This window comes from Scatophagus argus, chromosome 14, assembly GCF_020382885.2.
Source record: "Scatophagus argus isolate fScaArg1 chromosome 14, fScaArg1.pri, whole genome shotgun sequence".
NCBI lineage: Eukaryota > Metazoa > Chordata > Actinopteri > Scatophagidae > Scatophagus > Scatophagus argus.
This window is the reverse complement of record NC_058506.1, coordinates 7460346-7478071: the sequence shown is the minus strand read 5'-3', so window position 1 is coordinate 7478071 and position 17726 is coordinate 7460346. Positions and strand designations below refer to the sequence as shown.

Genomic DNA, 17726 nt, shown 5'->3' with positions numbered 1-17726 from the left:
AGTGAAGAGCAGCTTTATTTCATACTGAAATTCCATGTGGTTTTAAAGGCTAAAAGAATTAACTGAGTTTTAATAGATCATTCCTGCAGGATGTTCAGTCAAGCACAACATGAGGCTCTGAGCTGTATATATTGTTTTAGCTCACATACAGGTGTTACTGTGAAGGTCGACTTTACTTGCGTTCCAGCAACAATAACTACAGTGCATACACACATTTCTCCGATTCAAAAAGTGACGTTTAGCTGTTCGTGATTACAAAAACTCTCACTTTCATATGTTATGGCATTTTTCTGCGCATTTCCACTAGGTCGAGCAACATTCACCATACATCCAGGGTTACAAGGTGCTTTACAGGGTGTCTGCTGAGCACGGCCAGCCAGAGGGGCAGTGGAATGTCATGGAGATACACGCCCCACGAGAGGTCGGGGTGGTGATTGGTCAGCTGAAGAGAGGATCCATCTACGAGTTCAAAGTGCGCCCCTTCTTTGATGAGTTCCAGGGAGCTGACAGTGAGGTGAAGGTGGTCCGGACGTTGGAAGAAGGTGACTGAAACTATACTATCTACTGTATGGGATGTATTTATAGATAGGTGAGAGGAACTGAATTACTTTGCTGAAACGCTGTCTTTTTCTTCCAATTGTTGTGTATTTGGATATTGATACAATTTACATTTCTCGTGTGCAATGCTGTTGGAGATGGAGACCATACCTGAGATTGTGTTTATATCTGTGTGGTTAACTGTATGCTTCATTGTCTTAGCCCCTAGTAGAGCACCCCAGGGTGTTACAGTGACAAAGAGTGATGCCAATGGGACCGCCATTCTTGTTGCTTGGAAACCCCCTCCAGAACGGGAAGAGGCTGGAGTCATCCAGGAGTACAAGGTACTAAAAGAAGGCTCCCACCTTCTTCTGTGGTCATCTTCTGAAACATGTGTACCCCAATTAAAATATAAATGGCATCTTTGTGGGGCTTTGTGATGGCGCCTCTTGTTTTGTCAGACATGCCCCTCAGGCAATTACTGTATCTCATTTTGTTTTTACCTTTTTTTGACAGATCTGGTGCCTGGGTAATGAGAGTCGGTACCATGTAAACCAGTCGGTCGACGGCTCTACCTTCTCTGTGCTCATTCCCAGTCTGGCTCCAGGAATTCGCTACAGTGTAGAGGTTGCAGCCAGCAATGGTGCTGGACCTGGGGTCAAGAGTGATGTCACCTTCTTTCAGTTAGGTGAGAGTTCTGGTGGTGAATCACAAAATTTCTATAATGTTTCTTAGCCTTTTTTTTTACTCAATATGGTGTTCAATATTAAAGCATCATATTGTGCTTGTCACATAGTATGTAACAATGATTTTGTACATTTGCTTCTACATCAGCATTTTTGTACACACTGAAATCTTTGGCTTTCTGCCCATCATTGCTGTTGTTTTCATGCACATGTGATACATTTCTGTCTTTTTTACTGTCTAGACTCAACAGGCCAAATGATGGATATCAGTGAAGAAAGAGACACTTTGTCTCAGATCACAGATGTGGTGAGGCAACCGGCATTTATTGCTGGCATTGGCGCCACCTGCTGGTTGGTCCTTATGATATTCAGTGTGTGGCTGTACCGTCACCGCAAGAAGAGAAGTGGCCTCAGCAGCACATACACTGGTATCCGTAAGGGTGTGTGTTTCTCTGTTGTCTCTGTATTTTAGAGAGGTAGATAGACAGATGTATGTTCAAGATGCTAACCACACAGGCCACACATATATTTTTGTGAGTAAATTTGAAGGTCATTATGATTATAGATGGGATCAAACATGACATGTTGCCACCACACTAAAGAGAATTTCAGTCTTCATCTCAGTGATGATCAGGAATATTTTCTGAAGGTGATAAGCATGTCACATCAAAGGGTGAAAAATACTCTGGTCTAATCTTCCTTTGACACAAACTCCTCAGAAACAAATTTGCATTTGCGTCGATGCAGACAGTCAAAGGCTGACCTTTAGTCGCTCATTTGTAGGGTGTTATTTCCTCTACACAGCACAGTTCTTACAGGCACAAACCTGTCAACCTGCCATTACCATGTCTGCTGCAACATTGCTGTTATTTTCCCCCCTCTCTCTCTGGTTGTCTGTCACCCCCATTAACCTCCACCTGGACACTCATGTCAGAGTGAAAGAGGCAGCAGTAAGGCAGATGGCATGTGGTTATTTAAATGTTTGCACACATCAGTTTTTCGCACGAAAAGATGTCCATCACACAGCAGAGAGTTTATGCATAGACATGTCAAAAACTCATAGTGTGAAAAGCACACACAGTAGCAACTATGATTGTAAAGTTTATCAGAATTATTTCACTTTGCTCATCTCACTTTCCTTCCCTGTCTTTGTCTTTCTGTACAGTCCCATCATTTACATTCACACCTACAGGTATGTATGGTATGATTCATATGTGGTTGTTTGATATTTTATGTATTTGGCTAGTAAATTATTAAAGTTGTTTTGTACTATTTAGTTAAAACATTCCAAGATGAAATTGCATCCCAGATTTTTGAAAGACTGTCAAGAATCCCTGTGTGCAATTACATTTTTTATATTTAGTATAGGAAAGCTATGGAAACAGTTGGTATCTCTCTCTAAAAGAACATTTACAAACACATAAATGCAGACTACAACAAACAAAACTGAAATGAACTGAAATAATATAGATATCAAGAATATGAGCTGAAAATTATTATAATCTTCTTAAATCAATGTTAAAATCAAACTGCAGGGCGTGATTTGAAATAGGCATGTAAATATATATTTGTTGAATGAAACTGAAATGAATTTGCCGATTTTAATAAAGCAGCATTGTGTTTTTGAATAAACATTTATATGCTGAGAGTGTTGCAAGCCCTCCTGTTCCCCAACTTAGGTCTGTTTAATTAAATAAGGAAAATGTGGAAAGTATTCTACTGACAAATTTATTTGATGTTTTACTGGTGGTGGAGGAGAAACTGTCTCAACAGTCTGTAATTATGCTGAGATGAGTAAAGGCACAGGCAATTATTTGTGTTGTCTTCATGCACATTAAACCTTAGAGTCAGACTTTGTGCCCCATCGATGGAAACGTATTGAAGTCAGTCGAGACTTGACTTAAGAGATCTGCTTAGAATGTGTGTCTGCCTTTCATGGTTTTCCCTCAGCTTTTGGCGCTTCCTCTTTCTGACAGCTCATCAAGCTTTAATGCTTTTCTGTTCCTCTCTGCAGTCGCGTATCAAAGAGGCGAGTCTGTGTGCAGTGCTGGCAGGTGAGTGATATTTTTGTTCCTTTGTGTTATATAAAGACTAATAGGAGAAGCGTACTCACATTGTGGAAACACTAGGGGGAGGTGTCTCCCTGCTCTAAACAATATCCTCATATATACCTCATGAATCTACCCCATGCTCTTTCATCAGAGACATATGAGAACAGCAGATTTTGACTGACAGCTCTGTGGTCCTCCTTGTTGCAGACCTGGCCTTCTCAGTATGGGTGAACCTCTGAACCAGCTGTGGCTACCAGACAATTGGCCAAATGCATGTGCCAATCACAAGGACTGTAGTATCAACTGCTGCAATAACGGCAACGGCACCAGTGACAGTAACATGACAACATACAGCCGACCAGGTTAGTGCACTGCTGACTTTATGTCATAGTTCGAATAATGTAGCAGCTTTGGACATATATAGCGTGTGTCTGATAAAAATGAAACAGTTTCCAGCAATGCTGAAGCTTAGTGATTTGTGTTTTTTTGCTCTGATGTGCTGTGTTTCATGTTCCCCTCAGCTGACTGTATAGCCAACTATGGAAACCATCCAGAAAACAAACAGGGGGGACAGCTTGGTTCTGAGACAGCCATTTACAGCGACATTAATGTCTCCAACAAGCTCAGTGAGATCAAAATGTTCACTAACTCCAACCTGTGCTATGCAAGTTCAGGCGGAGATTCATCCGCCACATATGAACCCATCCCATATGCCACCACACAGCTCATTCAGGCCAGCATTAAGAATAAGGCAGCCACTGGTGGCACTATAGCAGAGCCTCTGGACATGTCCTGCTGGAAACAGCCCCCCAACCTGCCTCCAATACCAAAGGAGATGGCAGCACAGATGCAGTACAACATAATTGAGCAAAACATGCTAAATAAAGGTAAAAATTGGTTGAAATTCATAATTTACATTAAAATAAGAAAGATGTAGTAAATTTGCATGCTTCTTTGTTTTCAGATCATGTGCAAGGAAGTGAAGGAATGATCCATCCTAAAACTATCCCTTACAACCAAACCCATGATCACAGCACAGGAGGCTCACACTACAGTTCAGACAGAGGCAGCAACAGCACCTCAGGTAAGGCCAAACTGCTACACCACGCAGCGGTGAGATTTAATGATGCGAGACATAAGTCTGTTTTTACCTTGATGTTTTCTTCTCATTGCTCAGGGAGTCAAAATCAAAAGAAGGGAACACGACTCCCAAAGATCCCAAAACATAATGCAGTGACCTGGGGAGAAGCCCTGTCTCCTCCACATGCTAGTAACTGTGACTGCGATCAGTATAGCCGACCCACGGAAAGGAGGTACGCGGAAGAAGACACGGTTTGCTGTACTTCTGTACAGCACACGCTAATACACATGCATGTACAGCTCCAGTTGGTGGTGCTGAAGTTGGAGCTTGAAAAAATAGCTGCACATGTGTACCTCAAAATGGCCTAAAATGGGTACCAAATTCATGATTTATTTCTTCTCGACTGTCTATCCAGTACATAAAATGATCAATATTGCTGACAGTGTCATGTTAAATTACAGCTACCATGTATTGTGTTGTTTCTTATGCCATATTAAACTAAATTGGCTTAATATGGGGTATGCTGCTGTTACCTGCAAACCCTCTGCTAGCACACCAGCATATTTATACAAGTTAGATTTTTAAGGCAGTCAGTGTACTATGATAACAGGTTGTATGTAATTGATTGCTTAATGAAATGTGCAATGAACAGAACAGAAAGGAGCATATTTAAGAGATGAAAAACAAATATGGCGCTGAAAGCTCATTGGTCATCTTTGTAGGTTTTACTATGAGAGATCTGTGATTCGATGGAGGGCAGAAGGATTTGCATCGAGGTCTAATGGGCAGTGACCCTCATTCCTGTCATTATTTCATGTCAATTGTCTTTTTCTTATCAGTTTTGATCCAGAGGAGAGAATAGAAGGCTGCCCTACTCCACCAGTTAGAGGGGCAGTCTCTCCCCCTACTGAAGTGTCTTCTAGCCACCCACTGATCACACCACCGCAGGGAGACGTGAGCAATGGCCTGCAAGATGGAGCCGAGCACCTGAGGTAAGCAGATTAAACCTTCCTGACACTGCATTCAACCATTTTTCAAATGATTTTCTTTGGACTAGACAATTTTTTTTATTGCATTTTCCAGCCAACACATCACCAGCCACCCTCGTCCTCTTTCACCAACACACACCTACAGTTCTATACCTCTCTGCATGGACACTGATGGGCAGGAAGAGGAGGAAGAGGAGGAGGACGACGAGGAGGCCGAGGAGGAGACAGATGCAGAGCTTGCTGAAAGTCACTACAGCCAACAATGCAACCGACAAAAGCAAAAACACCAGCTGCACCACCCCTCTTCACACAAGCTGCTCTTCCATGGGCTGGAGCAGACGCCAGCCTCCAGCACTGGGGATCTGGACAGATCAGTCACGGGGTCCATGGTTAACAGCTGGGGCTCAGCATCTGAGGACAACATCTCATCAGGCAGGTCCAGTGTTGTCAGCACCTCGGAAGGATCCTTCTTTACAGATGGAGATTTCAACCAGGCAGTAGCCTCTTCGCGGGATATTGTAGGCCTGCGCATGTGCAGATACCCAGAGGATTCAGGTAAGAAAGATTCTGGGGAAGAAGGGTTTGATTTTCTACATTGATACATAAGCTACACCAGTGTAGGGATGGCAGTGAAGTTCTGTCATTTGGTCAGACTGAAATATCAAGACTACTACAAGCTACTTTACTGGATGGACTGCAATAAATGGTGATTCCTTAACTCTTACTGTAGCACAACATGAGACTGACACGTTTGGGTCTGAGTAAAATCTCTTGACAATTATTGCATGGCATGCCTCTCTATCTCCCTCTTCACCTCATTCCAGTAAAGGTGTAAAAATTCCCCTAAAGCAAAATCAACTTGTATTTCCAGAACTTGATCAATGTTCTATTTTATTAAGGCAAAAATGACGTATGATATTTATTTAGTGTCCCCATACACTATCAACCAAAGGTTTGAAAAAAGATTGCTTTCCATGGGCTTCTCAAATCAGCCATGATACCAAGAACCTTGATAACTATTAAATTAAAAGATAATATTTGTCAGTTTAGTTGTAATGAATAATTCAAAAGTAATCCATAATCTCATCTCTGTGATGATTTCAGGCCGGCGGCATCAGCGACCCAGCAGCCCCATGTCCACAGACAGCAACATGAGTCCTGCAATTACACACAAAAGGCCCAGGAGGCATAAACAGAACCAGTCTGGTGAACAGGGCTACCAACCCAAAGATGTCTTCAATGATGGTAAAGACTGAACCAAGAATGAGATTGGGTATCTGGTTGCCTCTAATGACACTCACATTTGGATCTCTACTGTGTCCCCAGACTCTTGCATGCCGCGGAGTTTCTCCAGCCAGATGTCCCCTGGTGATTACAAAGTGAGAGGGGCCACTCTGCCTCGGATGGGCTCTGGGGAGGCCAGAGGTCGACGAGGCAGCACTGGGACTCACAGGATCAAGGAGGCTGCGAGTGAGCAGAGAGAGAGCCAGGACAAGCACAAGACTCCACTAGGTGCAAGAGGAAGCAGCAAAAGCCGACAGCACTCAGGTGGGTTATAGTTCACAAGTCTTTGATACCTGACTGAGCAACTAGCTAGCTGAAATGTTTTCTTTCTTTGTGTTTTCAGAATCTGGGGACATCTTCCTGTACAGTCGTCCCTCTTTCCCGTCAGGTCAAGCTCAGAGGGATGCCGATGGAGCTAATTCATCCAGCTTTATGTCATGTGGCGACTCAAGGACCAAACAGAGAGGACAGGCGGCACCCACAGGACAGGTGGAAGAGGTAAATCCAAATCAGGAATCTAGATCCTCAGTTAGTCATTTAATGCCAGTTTCTTTTGCCAAAATATGTTTGTCATTATTATCATCTGTCACAGTTTAGGTACATTAAATGCAAAGAAAGAAACATGACACTATTTTGTTTTCACAGTTCCTGAAAAGTTAAGAGGCAATGCGCGCACAAAAGGAACTTTCTACAGTTACTTCAGACGAAGGACTATGACACTTATGATATGGAAAAAGACTGCACAACACATGCTATTGTTTTCTACTTTAAATTCTCATTAGGTGTTGGAAAAAAGAAAAACGTGCTCTCATGTTTAAATCTGTGCTTCAATTTGATGCACTGTTTATTGTTTGCTTTTTGGGTGAACAGCTGCCAGGGGCCTGAACTGCTGGTTGCTAAGATGAATGCACATTTTATGGTGGTCGTGAGTGTCTACACAAATATTGTCCATGAGGACTGCTTGATGTGGTCCATACATGATATTTGCTTGTCAATTGTCTTATTTTACTGTAATTGTTATTCAGTCATTACCAGCCATCTTGTAAATTCTTGAAATTGTTTACTGCCACAGAAGTGCTTCAGATTCAAATTTTATATAACAGTGTTAATGTTTTATAAGTGATGTACATCTTGTCTTTGTATTATTTGTCCTACTTTGGTTATAAAAGCACAATCACTTAATTTTATTCTAAGTCATTATTTTATGAATTTCAGTCTGAAGGAAATCAGTCTTTGGAGTCTTGTTATTCATGTCAGCAGTTCACTTCTGGCTGAGAAAATGATTGTTAATTGTGATTGTGAATTTAGTTGTGTACATTCGAGCTGCTTTCATCCAAATTTGAACTATCTTTTGTGTACTGAGAGAATTGCATGCAGATTCACCTTTGAGAGGTTTTCCAGAACATCTTTACTGCTTTCCCTTTGGGATGATGAAACCTACTCATGGACTGGTTCCATTTCTTGTTTTCTACATAGAGTCCATTTCATTTAGTCCTGTGTTCCCCTTGACCTTGGCCATAACTTCAGGAGTAAGGCTGGACAATACACTTAATTTATCAAATTAGTCATTATCTCTTACAGAGCTACATTCACCCGTGGCACAATTTTCAATAAATAATCTCTGAATGTAATTAAACGGAGAATACCTACAATAACCATCTACTCTGAAGTTCAGCCAGCCAATCTGCCCAAAGTCCAAAGCTAGCACAAAAAAAGTGAATAGTACACCAATGTATGAATATATACATATATATGTATACATACATAAAATTTATGGTTACATTTTGGTCATATTGCCCAGCCCTATTCTGTAAGTTATGTTTGGAACTAATATGTCACTTTAAATACTCTGTTTAAATAAATATTGCTGTTCCCTAAGCAACAACAACACACAATCTTTTTCCTTGCTCTTTTCACATAATGATTTATTGCCTATCGTCTGTGCAGTTTAAAATGAAACACTGATTTTCAACCACAAATAACCACACTGACAAATAATCAAACCGACTGAAAATCTTCACAGCCGCGGTGCCAACCAAAGACCATGAAAAATGCAAATGGCTTGATAAAAGCTGGTTTTTCAAGTTGGAACTTTGGCAAAACTAAACCTAAAAAAATATGATGAGTATTTCATCATCACACTTTCCCGGTACTTTTTTCTGAATTCATATGAAGCACAGAAACACTGACAGTTATTAAACCCACAATGTTTTCATTGTTTTTCTGATGAAACCTCTCCAGCACCACTGCATCATAAGTGATGATTAAGAGGTAATGCTGATACTTCAGGTACACACGTATTTTCACATGATTCTAATACTTTTGGAACTGCATTCAGACGTACAGTGATTTTATTTGCAGATTTGCATATTTTAGAGTGGTGGAACCACATGGGTTCCCTGGGCAAAAAGAGGAATAATTTATTTTCACTGTAATTCCATCCATCATATATAGCCATTTTGGTCACTGGTGTCATACACTTACAACGCATAATAAAACATCTTAAAGCAAAATTCTTATTTGATGGGGGACCCTGTGACAAAATCTCATTGAATAGATTTGGTTCAGTTCCTGATTTGTTCCCGAACTGTCACCAGGTTTTGCAAAGTTTTTCAGTTTGTCCCATGGGTAAACTCATTCAATTCTGTGGTTGTGAGGTAATGAAGAAGACAGAAGAAAAGAAAACCAAGGATGAGATGAGACATGCTGTTTAATTAACCTCACTTGTGAACGTTCATCAACAGAGCAGCTGTGCGCTGTTCAAACAAAGTCTTTCACACATGTCTTTCACAGTGAGTGTGTGTGTGTGTGTGTGTGCAAGTGTCAGGTGGGATTCGAAGTAAGTGATGCATCATCCACAAATAATTATAGCGATTTTATAATTATACAAAACTCATTGTTATTTATTAACGAGGTTGAACAAAGTCCACTCGGCAGTGATCAACGAGGCGACTGTGTGCTTTGGCCTCTGTGGTCCTTGATGTCAGATTGTTTTACGTCAGTGTCCTTCAGTGGAGTCACAGTGACAGTGACTGCCTGAGAAGACAAACTCAAGAATGACTCTGATTCCCTTAAAAAGTGGTTAGTTAGAGAATGTTCATTTTGTCCTTAACCTGACACCTTGAAATTTGACTTTTGTAGCTATTTGTCCCATGAAAATTATGTTTCTAGTTTGACTTGTTTCAGATTTTAATGAAAAACTATTAGAATATTGATAATTCATGTTAATTTTACCAGCTAGCTTTATCTGATGATGATTATAAATGGGTCACATGACTACTTGTATGTGAAAGGCTTGCTTTTAGTAAAGAAATACACAAGTTAACAAATTCCCAAAAACTCTAGAAAGGCATATAGGCTCTATTATCTCTTTGTTTTGGTTGTTTAGCCTGCAACATTGCTGTTTAAGTTGTTTAGTTTACTTAGACTACTCTCATCTTCATCAAAAACCCTAAAACCCACCGTATGCTATACCTGCCAAGCACCAAACAGCAGACATAGTTAGCACCTCGATATTGAAAATAATGAAGTATTTAGCAGCTAAAGAGCCAAGTATCTCCCCCCAGGAGTTGGAAGAGACCATAAACAAAAGCAGAGGGAAATCAGACAACAATGTGATTCCAAATGAAAGCGAATGTTGCTCAGTGTCTGCTGAATATTTAAATAGCTGTTAAGTTCGTCATATCGACTTTCTCACATGTACTGATCTCTTTATTGCATTTCATAATATAGAAATGAGAGCTGCATTTATAATGTTTTCCCATAGCAAGGCTGCTTTCAATGAAACCTGTGAGATGTTGTGTGTGTATGTGCCTGTGTGGGTTCCAATTTGGTCAGAAAGACTGACCTCCTTTACAACACAGTGTGATCTACCTTTTTTGTCCAATTATCACTTCAAGCCTAAATGACGTGATTGCCGTAACTAAATGCTAGCTGATTTTTAATTCATGCTGTGGAAGGTAATGTCCACTTTAATCATCATCACTGACACATGATTGCTGAATTAAAAAAATGTTTTTAAAATCCTCTTTCCATAACTCAGAGCATCAACCTTTTCATTATTGCCCCCAAAGCGATGATTACATAAAAACATTCAAAAACCGTAATGTGCATGGCCTTTAACTTGAACAGAAACTTGAATACGCATATTGTTTTTTTTTACATCATATTTACTGAGTCATTCATGTAATAAGCCTCAATAATTATTCCAAGAACTTGATTGCAACCAAAATGAATTAAAGAAAGATTCAGTTGAGTAAGTATATGCTGCTTTCTTCTCTAGAAAACCACTTCTCATCACCACGAATGGCTGCCTTCATCCCCATCTATTTCTTTTTCTTTCTTTTTTTCCTCTTCAAGGACAACTGTCTACAGTAGGTTATTCACAAGTGTTTGCCTTGGATCCTAAGATACAGTGTGTGAATGTGTGTGCGCACTTGAACATGCTTGTGTGTGCTGCCAAGTTTCATTTTCAATTTTGCTGTGTTTATCCAGCAAATTCTCTGCAATCTGTTGACAAAGAGCCGGCCATGACAGTTAGGGCAAATGTGGCAGAATTGCTGTAGAGGCTGACAGAAAAAGCGAAACTGATGGCTGTCAACCCATAACAACTCTTTATAAAGGGTACAGATATATGGAGACAGTATGGCTGAGTGCTGTGCTTCAAATGAAAATGTCTCCTCTCACCTACCAGCTGAACTGCAGCATATGCCATGTAGCTTTTCATTTTCTCTCACTTGCACCATATGCCATGTAGATGTTTTCTCTCACTATCACACACCATACATTAAATTATAGCATAATCCAAAATATCATTATAACGCATTTGTTGTGGAAGTCATTGGAGATCTTGAGAAACTGGCTCACTTTGGCCTCTCAAACCGGTACATGTAATTATTCAGGCAATAGGATATTAAACAAAATGAGTCTTATTGTGGATGTGCAGGAGGCACTGATGCAGGAAAGAAGTCTGGAGGTGATGAAGACATTGATTAGCTTCACAGCAGTGAAATAAACAGGTGGTGTCAGAGATAGGCAGCATCTCTCAGCTCTGACAGGCAATGTTTTCCTATATTGTTGACATGCTCAGAGGCAAGAAGGGTGCCAAGGTTGAGGACTAGGGGATGAGGTGATACTAGTGTTGAGTGAGATGTTATGAGTGGAGATGGGGGCAGAAGTAATGAGTGCAAATTTATGATTTCAAATTTATTGCAGTTGTGTTTGAGGAAGATTACTTTCTCTTAAAGCGGGCAGTTGGTTAGGAATTAGGAGGTGTCAGAGATAATGAATCTGGTGGTGAGGTGGAGCTCGATCCAGCAGTAATAAATTCAAATTTGTTTATGGAGATATATCACTGGCTGTCACTATAAAAGTTGACTGCAGTGTCCTGTGAGGGCTGACTGCAGCAGATGAGAAGGGAATGCTAAATTGTCTAAAGCTGCACAAGAGGATGATGCCATACATTTGGCATCAGGGCAGCTGACAGCTGACAGTGACTTATATAGATTTTGAGGTGAGATTTTCTGGCACATTGAGGCACGGAGGGCTGTAACAAGATAGATAGTACAAAAGCCATTTAAAGTCACTCACAAGTATACCATGCCACAAAATAAAATTAAGAGCTTAACAAAATATTTCAGGGTTTACAGAAAGTAGTTTGCACCCCTGCATTTTGAGGGTAAAAGGATGGGGAAGGTTTTACTAGACCTGATATTGTGTAAATTAAATGTGATCAATTAAATATACCATGCCAACAATATGTGGTTTGTCCTTGTTGAAGAGCTTTCACTGTTTAACAAGCCCCTCCAGACATGTTTTACGACATGAAAATAATCCGCGTTGAATAACAATTCATGCTTGATGAAAAAGCTCTGCAACCTCTAAAAAAGTAACTACTGGACCAAAGTTACCTTCTACTTTCTGTGTGTGCGTTAAGTTTAAGGTTAGCAAAGTGAAACTTTCCACCTTCAGCAGGTGAATGTAAAAATAGCCTTCTGGTGCCAAACTCAGCACACTAAAAATTAAACATCCAAGTGAAGTGACAATAAATCATATTTTAAAACATGGTTGGCAGGAGTTGTTGTCTCATATTAGTAGCATACTGATATCAAGTTAAATTTGGGACATTGTGGCAAAGTAAAGACTGGCGAGTAAATCCACTTGCTGTTATTTTACTTTGCATTGTTTTCTGATTTGTTTGAGGTATCTTGCTATGACTCAGTGAGATTCCCATGAGCAGCATATCAGCAAACAAACTGTCGGTCAAGGCTGTTGATAAAAAAAAAAAAAAAAAAAAAAAAAATCTGAGCAGCAGTGCAGAGACAACCTGAACTAAAAAGCCTGAACTACAAGCATACCACTCAACTCTCCTGGGGAGCCTCCAGCTACCAGGGCTGGGTCATGGTTCCAGAATTAAAGAGTCAGACTGGAGAGGCTGTCTGGATATATGAGTGACAGCAGACAAAACAAAGACACATATCACTATCAGCATGCACATATCCTTTCTGTATTTACCTAAATGACTTCCATCAGAGACCCCCATGAAAAACCTCTCTTTTTCATGTAAGTGGCACAAGTGGTAGTGGTAGCACAAAAGAAGTAGATGAACCATCAGGGTGAAAAAGATGAAAATAAATTGGTCACTGAGGGAGCTAAAGGCCAGAAGAGCACTGGCCTTTAGCTTACCCTCAGGGTAGCTTAGCCACAGAGCAGGACCCGCAGTCTCAGGGGGGTGCATGTTAACCACCACACTGTTCCAATGTTGCAATTAGGCAAATGTCACAAATCAGCTTTTCAAAGCAGTATTACACATAATCATACTGAAAAGGTTGTCCACCACATGTTGGGGATATTTCATGAAATGATGCAGGTCATGCAGTAAAGTGATTAGCCAACAAAAAAAAAAGATAGGAAAGAGAATGAATGTTTTGCAATTAAAGTAAGATATTAAAACAGTTCACATAGACTAATGTACAGTGAATGTGAACTCTGGCTGTTATGTGCAGTATTAAAAGGCTCAACCAAAAATGAGTGTATTAGTGTAATGACTGCCATTGCAGTGCATCCGGAAAGTATTCACACCGCTTTGCTTTTTGTTATGTTACAGACTCATTCCAAAATTGATTAAATTCATTTTTTACCCCATAATCACAAAATGAAACAAGTTTGCTTGATTTTTTTTTGCAAATTTATTAAAAATAAAAAGAACTAAAATATAACATGTACAGAATTATTCACACCCTGTGATCAGTCTGAGTCCAGTGCACTCTGGAACGGTCAGCAAGGATGTCTCTGTACATTGCTGCAGTCATCTTTCCCTCGACCCTTACTAGTCTCCCAGTTCCTGCTGCCACAAAACATCCCCACAGCATGATATTACCACCACCATGAACTAAAATATATATATATATATGTGTGTGTCATGGTGTCACAGTAGGAATGGTATTGGCCAAGTGATGAGCAGTGCCTGCTTTCCTCCAGACATGACGCTTGTCATTCATGCCAAAGAGTTCAATCTTTGCTTCATCAGACCAGAGAATTTTGTTTGTAGTGGTTTGAGAGTCTTTCAGGTGCCTTTTGGCAAACTCCAGGTGGGCTTTCGTATGCATTTTACTGAGGAGTGGCTTCCGTCTGGCCACTCTACCATACAGGCCTGACTGGTGGAATGCTACAGAAATGGTTGTCTTTCTTGAAGGTTCTCCCCTCTCCCCTTGGTCACCTCCGTGACTAAGGAGCTTCTACCCCTATCACTCAGTTTAGTTGGGCAACCAGCTCTAAAAAGAGTCCTGGTGGTCCAAAACTTCTAGCACTTATGGATTATGGAGGCCACTGTGCTCTTTGGGACCTTTAATGCAGCAGAACTCTTTCTGTACCCTTCCCCAGATCTGTGTCTCTACACAATCACATCTCAGCAGTCTACAGACAATTCCTTTGACTTCATGACTTGGTTTGTGCTCCAACACGCGCTGCCAACTGTGAGGGCTTATATAGACTGGTGTGTGCCCTTTCCAAAGCATGCCCAATCAACTGAATTTACCACAGGTGGACTCAGCTCAAGCTGTAGAAACCTCTGAAGGATGATCAGTGGAAACAGGATGCACCTGAGCTTAATTTTGTGTGTCATGGTGTTCTTTTATTTTTAATAAATTTGCAAAAAATTTCAAGCAGACTTGTTTCACTTTGTCATTATGAGGTATTTTGTGTAGAATTTTGAGTTTCAGAATTTAATTTAATCCATTTTGGAATGAGAGTGTAACAAAATGAGGAAAAAGCGAAGATGGGTGAATATTTTCCAGATCTGTTGCCTAAGCCTCACACTAAGAAATATAACAACCTACTTTGCAATTCATAGCATTGGTGACTCAAAACATACAGTGGAGCTTTACAAGCTCTATAATCACACTGTCTACATTGAAAATGTATGATTCTGACATTTCTTACATCTAAAATTGGCTCCCCAGTCAGATGGTGCCACTTTGGACATGAATATCCTGTATGTTAATATGCTAATATTTTTGCATTCCACTATTTCTTGAATAAATATGACTCCCCTCTGAATTGTGTGAGGCTGATTTTGTAAAAGCTGCAGCCTGTCATTATTTATTTCATTTCATATCACGATCATGTGATGGAAGGGTGGTTCACTTTTTGTTCCAACCACAAGCAGAAAACTCACTGATTTCATTCGTGTTACTTTAATTTTAATACCTTCATCTGGCTAGTGTTAGAGCTTGACGTGTTTATTCACAGTTTCTTTAAATTAACTACATGATGCTGTCAATGTGTTGCCGTATACTCTGCTAATAATTAAGAAGTCAAGTGTTAGCTGTTCTCTATATGAGTAAACACTCAACCTGACATCACAAACCATCTTGAAAGGTGAAACTGTCTTTTTGCTTCACCTACATGGAGGCAAAATTTTAGGCTCAGCTACAGAGTGGCTTTCCTGCTCCTGACCTGTCTCGCTTCAGGTCTTCCAGCAAAGAAACAGCATGAATTACACTAAACACAAAAAACAATATAATACGGTGGATTTCAAACCTTCAAACCACCTAGAATTCTTTAAAATATTTTTAAACTTTTAGCCAATTTAATTAGAAATAATGAAGAAAATGAAATAGAGCTCAATTTAATCAATTGCCATTGCAAATATATTCCTGTCTTTTTCAGCAATGTCCAGAGACCCGAAGCAGTTTGAGGCCAAATTGCCCCCCTAAGGGTTGAAAAAATCTCTCAGCAGTAAATAACAGTTACAGAAACCTGCTCCAGTCCAAATCCCAACATCGCACAAAGTGACCACACCATTCCAGGGCTGGTACATGAAGCTACATCTCTATAAGATGGAACTGTAACTCTGTGCTGCCTTGTAATTGGGCTCTGCGGGCTCGGCTCTGTATTTCTGTTCTTCCATTAAATTCACATGCACTACAAACTGGGGTAAGGTAGAAGCAGCCTAATAAAGTTTTGGTGGTGGGGTTGCGTTTGGTTGGGCCAGCTTCTGCGTTCAACGGTCAATCACTGGTTGGATTTAAAGCTGAGACGGTGGACTGCACATGGTGTCTGCTGTCTACACAATATCTACAGACAATCCCAATCCGTGTTAATCTGTCTCAAGCTACAAATATTGACTGGGTTGTCCCACACTGTGCATAACACCTTTTGCACCTTTGCATGAAGCTATCCTCCCCAGTATTGTCCAGACCTGTGCAAAGGGAGATGTCATGTTTTCCAAAGATAACATAATGACTGTCAGTCAGTTTTCCTGGCTTGTCTGTGATGGAATAAAGCTTTATCTGAAACTTGATGAGGCTATGGTTAAGACATTTATTTATTTATTTGATTAGGTCATTGTTCAATCTCTTGGGTTGTCTTTGACAAGAAAAGATCAACCAACTACACTGATAGCTCCCGGCAAATTTAACAGAACAGCGTGTCAATCTGACAGAAATCTTTATTAGGCATTGTCAGATATCCATCACAAAGTAAAGCATGCAATGCAAAGACCCAATCACGTTCATCATGCAGGTGGTTGTGATCTGCCTGATTGAGAGTCAGGCTGACCTGAGACTGCACCAATGAGAGCGGAGTTGGATAACAATGTCTGACAGTTCTACTGGATAAAGCCCAAAGTGTGCCTCTGTGGAAGGCATAGGCATACAAATATACTGAACTTATTTCTTAGGTTCTATATGCATAAGTGTGATAAAAAAAATAAATAAAAACCCCTCTATACATTTACTTATTTGAATATGAATATGCTTTGATCATTTCCCCCAGGAGATTCTGGCCTATTGCTTGTTGATTGAAACTTTTGGCCCAGTAATATAGTATTATTTTCTACTTTTTTGCTAATTTTATTTTATATTTATGTGATTGTGACTGATTCTTTTTTCATTAGCTTTTTTCAAAACAGACAAAAATACAGAACAAGGCATTAAGCCTTGTTTTAAGCCTTGCATTAAGCCTTTGTGATGTTTTTGCACTTTCCATAGAGATCGAACACAACCACCCAAGTGATAAATGTGTTTGTGTTTGTGTATCTTGTTTGCTCTGCATAGAGATGGTAATTTGACAATGCCAGACAAAAATCTTTGCTAAATAAAATTTGCTGGGAGCTGTCAGTACAATGAATTGATCTTTTGTTTGACTTTTGCTAAAACCTGTCTTTGAGAAATAGAATCACACTCAATCAATAAATTCTGAATCACCAAGCAAAATAATCCATCATTTAAGTCTCTAGCACTTCTGTTAGCCGTTAAAAATGTTCCTATTGTCTTAAAATCACATCTGGGAGCTTTGTCATACTTCTAACACTGATTTATGGAGTCCTTAGAGGATGGGCACAGGCAACAGGGTGTATATTTCAACTAAAGTAACTATGGAATGAAAAAGTATTATTTTATTAGTTAGCTATGTGTTTATATTTCTAAAGACAACTCTATATGTTATTTTAAAAAGGGAAATGAGATATAAAGAAAAACAATTGCAACTGAACACATTGTAGAAAATGTCTATATGAGTTGATCTAAACTAGCTGGCTTTTGTGTGTAAATGCAAACTGTATGTGTCACACTCAGGCACTGTCAACAGATATCTGGTT

At 39.9% G+C, this 17726-nt stretch overlaps 1 protein-coding gene across 4 annotated transcripts in view; it reads left to right on the top strand.

Moving 5' to 3' along the window:
- LOC124070394 (roundabout homolog 1-like) overlaps positions 1 to 8542 on the top strand; it is an 84586-nt gene extending 76044 nt beyond the window's left edge. For 2 of the 4 annotated variants that reach the window (XM_046410272.1, XM_046410271.1), the window contains 16 exons: positions 308 to 542; positions 760 to 881; positions 1054 to 1225; positions 1466 to 1663; positions 2389 to 2415; positions 3238 to 3277; positions 3482 to 3636; positions 3796 to 4161; positions 4239 to 4358; positions 4452 to 4587; positions 5195 to 5347; positions 5439 to 5899; positions 6449 to 6589; positions 6671 to 6892; positions 6972 to 7126; positions 7274 to 8542. In XM_046410272.1, coding sequence (XP_046266228.1) covers positions 308 to 542; positions 760 to 881; positions 1054 to 1225; positions 1466 to 1663; positions 2389 to 2415; positions 3238 to 3277; positions 3482 to 3636; positions 3796 to 4161; positions 4239 to 4358; positions 4452 to 4587; positions 5195 to 5347; positions 5439 to 5899; positions 6449 to 6589; positions 6671 to 6892; positions 6972 to 7126; positions 7274 to 7288 — 2718 coding nt within the window. In that variant the 3' untranslated portion in view covers positions 7289 to 8542. The remainder of the gene's footprint in view (positions 1 to 307; positions 543 to 759; positions 882 to 1053; positions 1226 to 1465; positions 1664 to 2388; positions 2416 to 3237; positions 3278 to 3481; positions 3637 to 3795; positions 4162 to 4238; positions 4359 to 4451; positions 4588 to 5194; positions 5348 to 5438; positions 5900 to 6448; positions 6590 to 6670; positions 6893 to 6971; positions 7127 to 7273) is intronic. The other 2 variants (XM_046410275.1, XM_046410274.1) reach the window with 1 other exon arrangement.
- The last annotated feature ends 9184 nt before the right edge of the window (positions 8543 to 17726 follow it).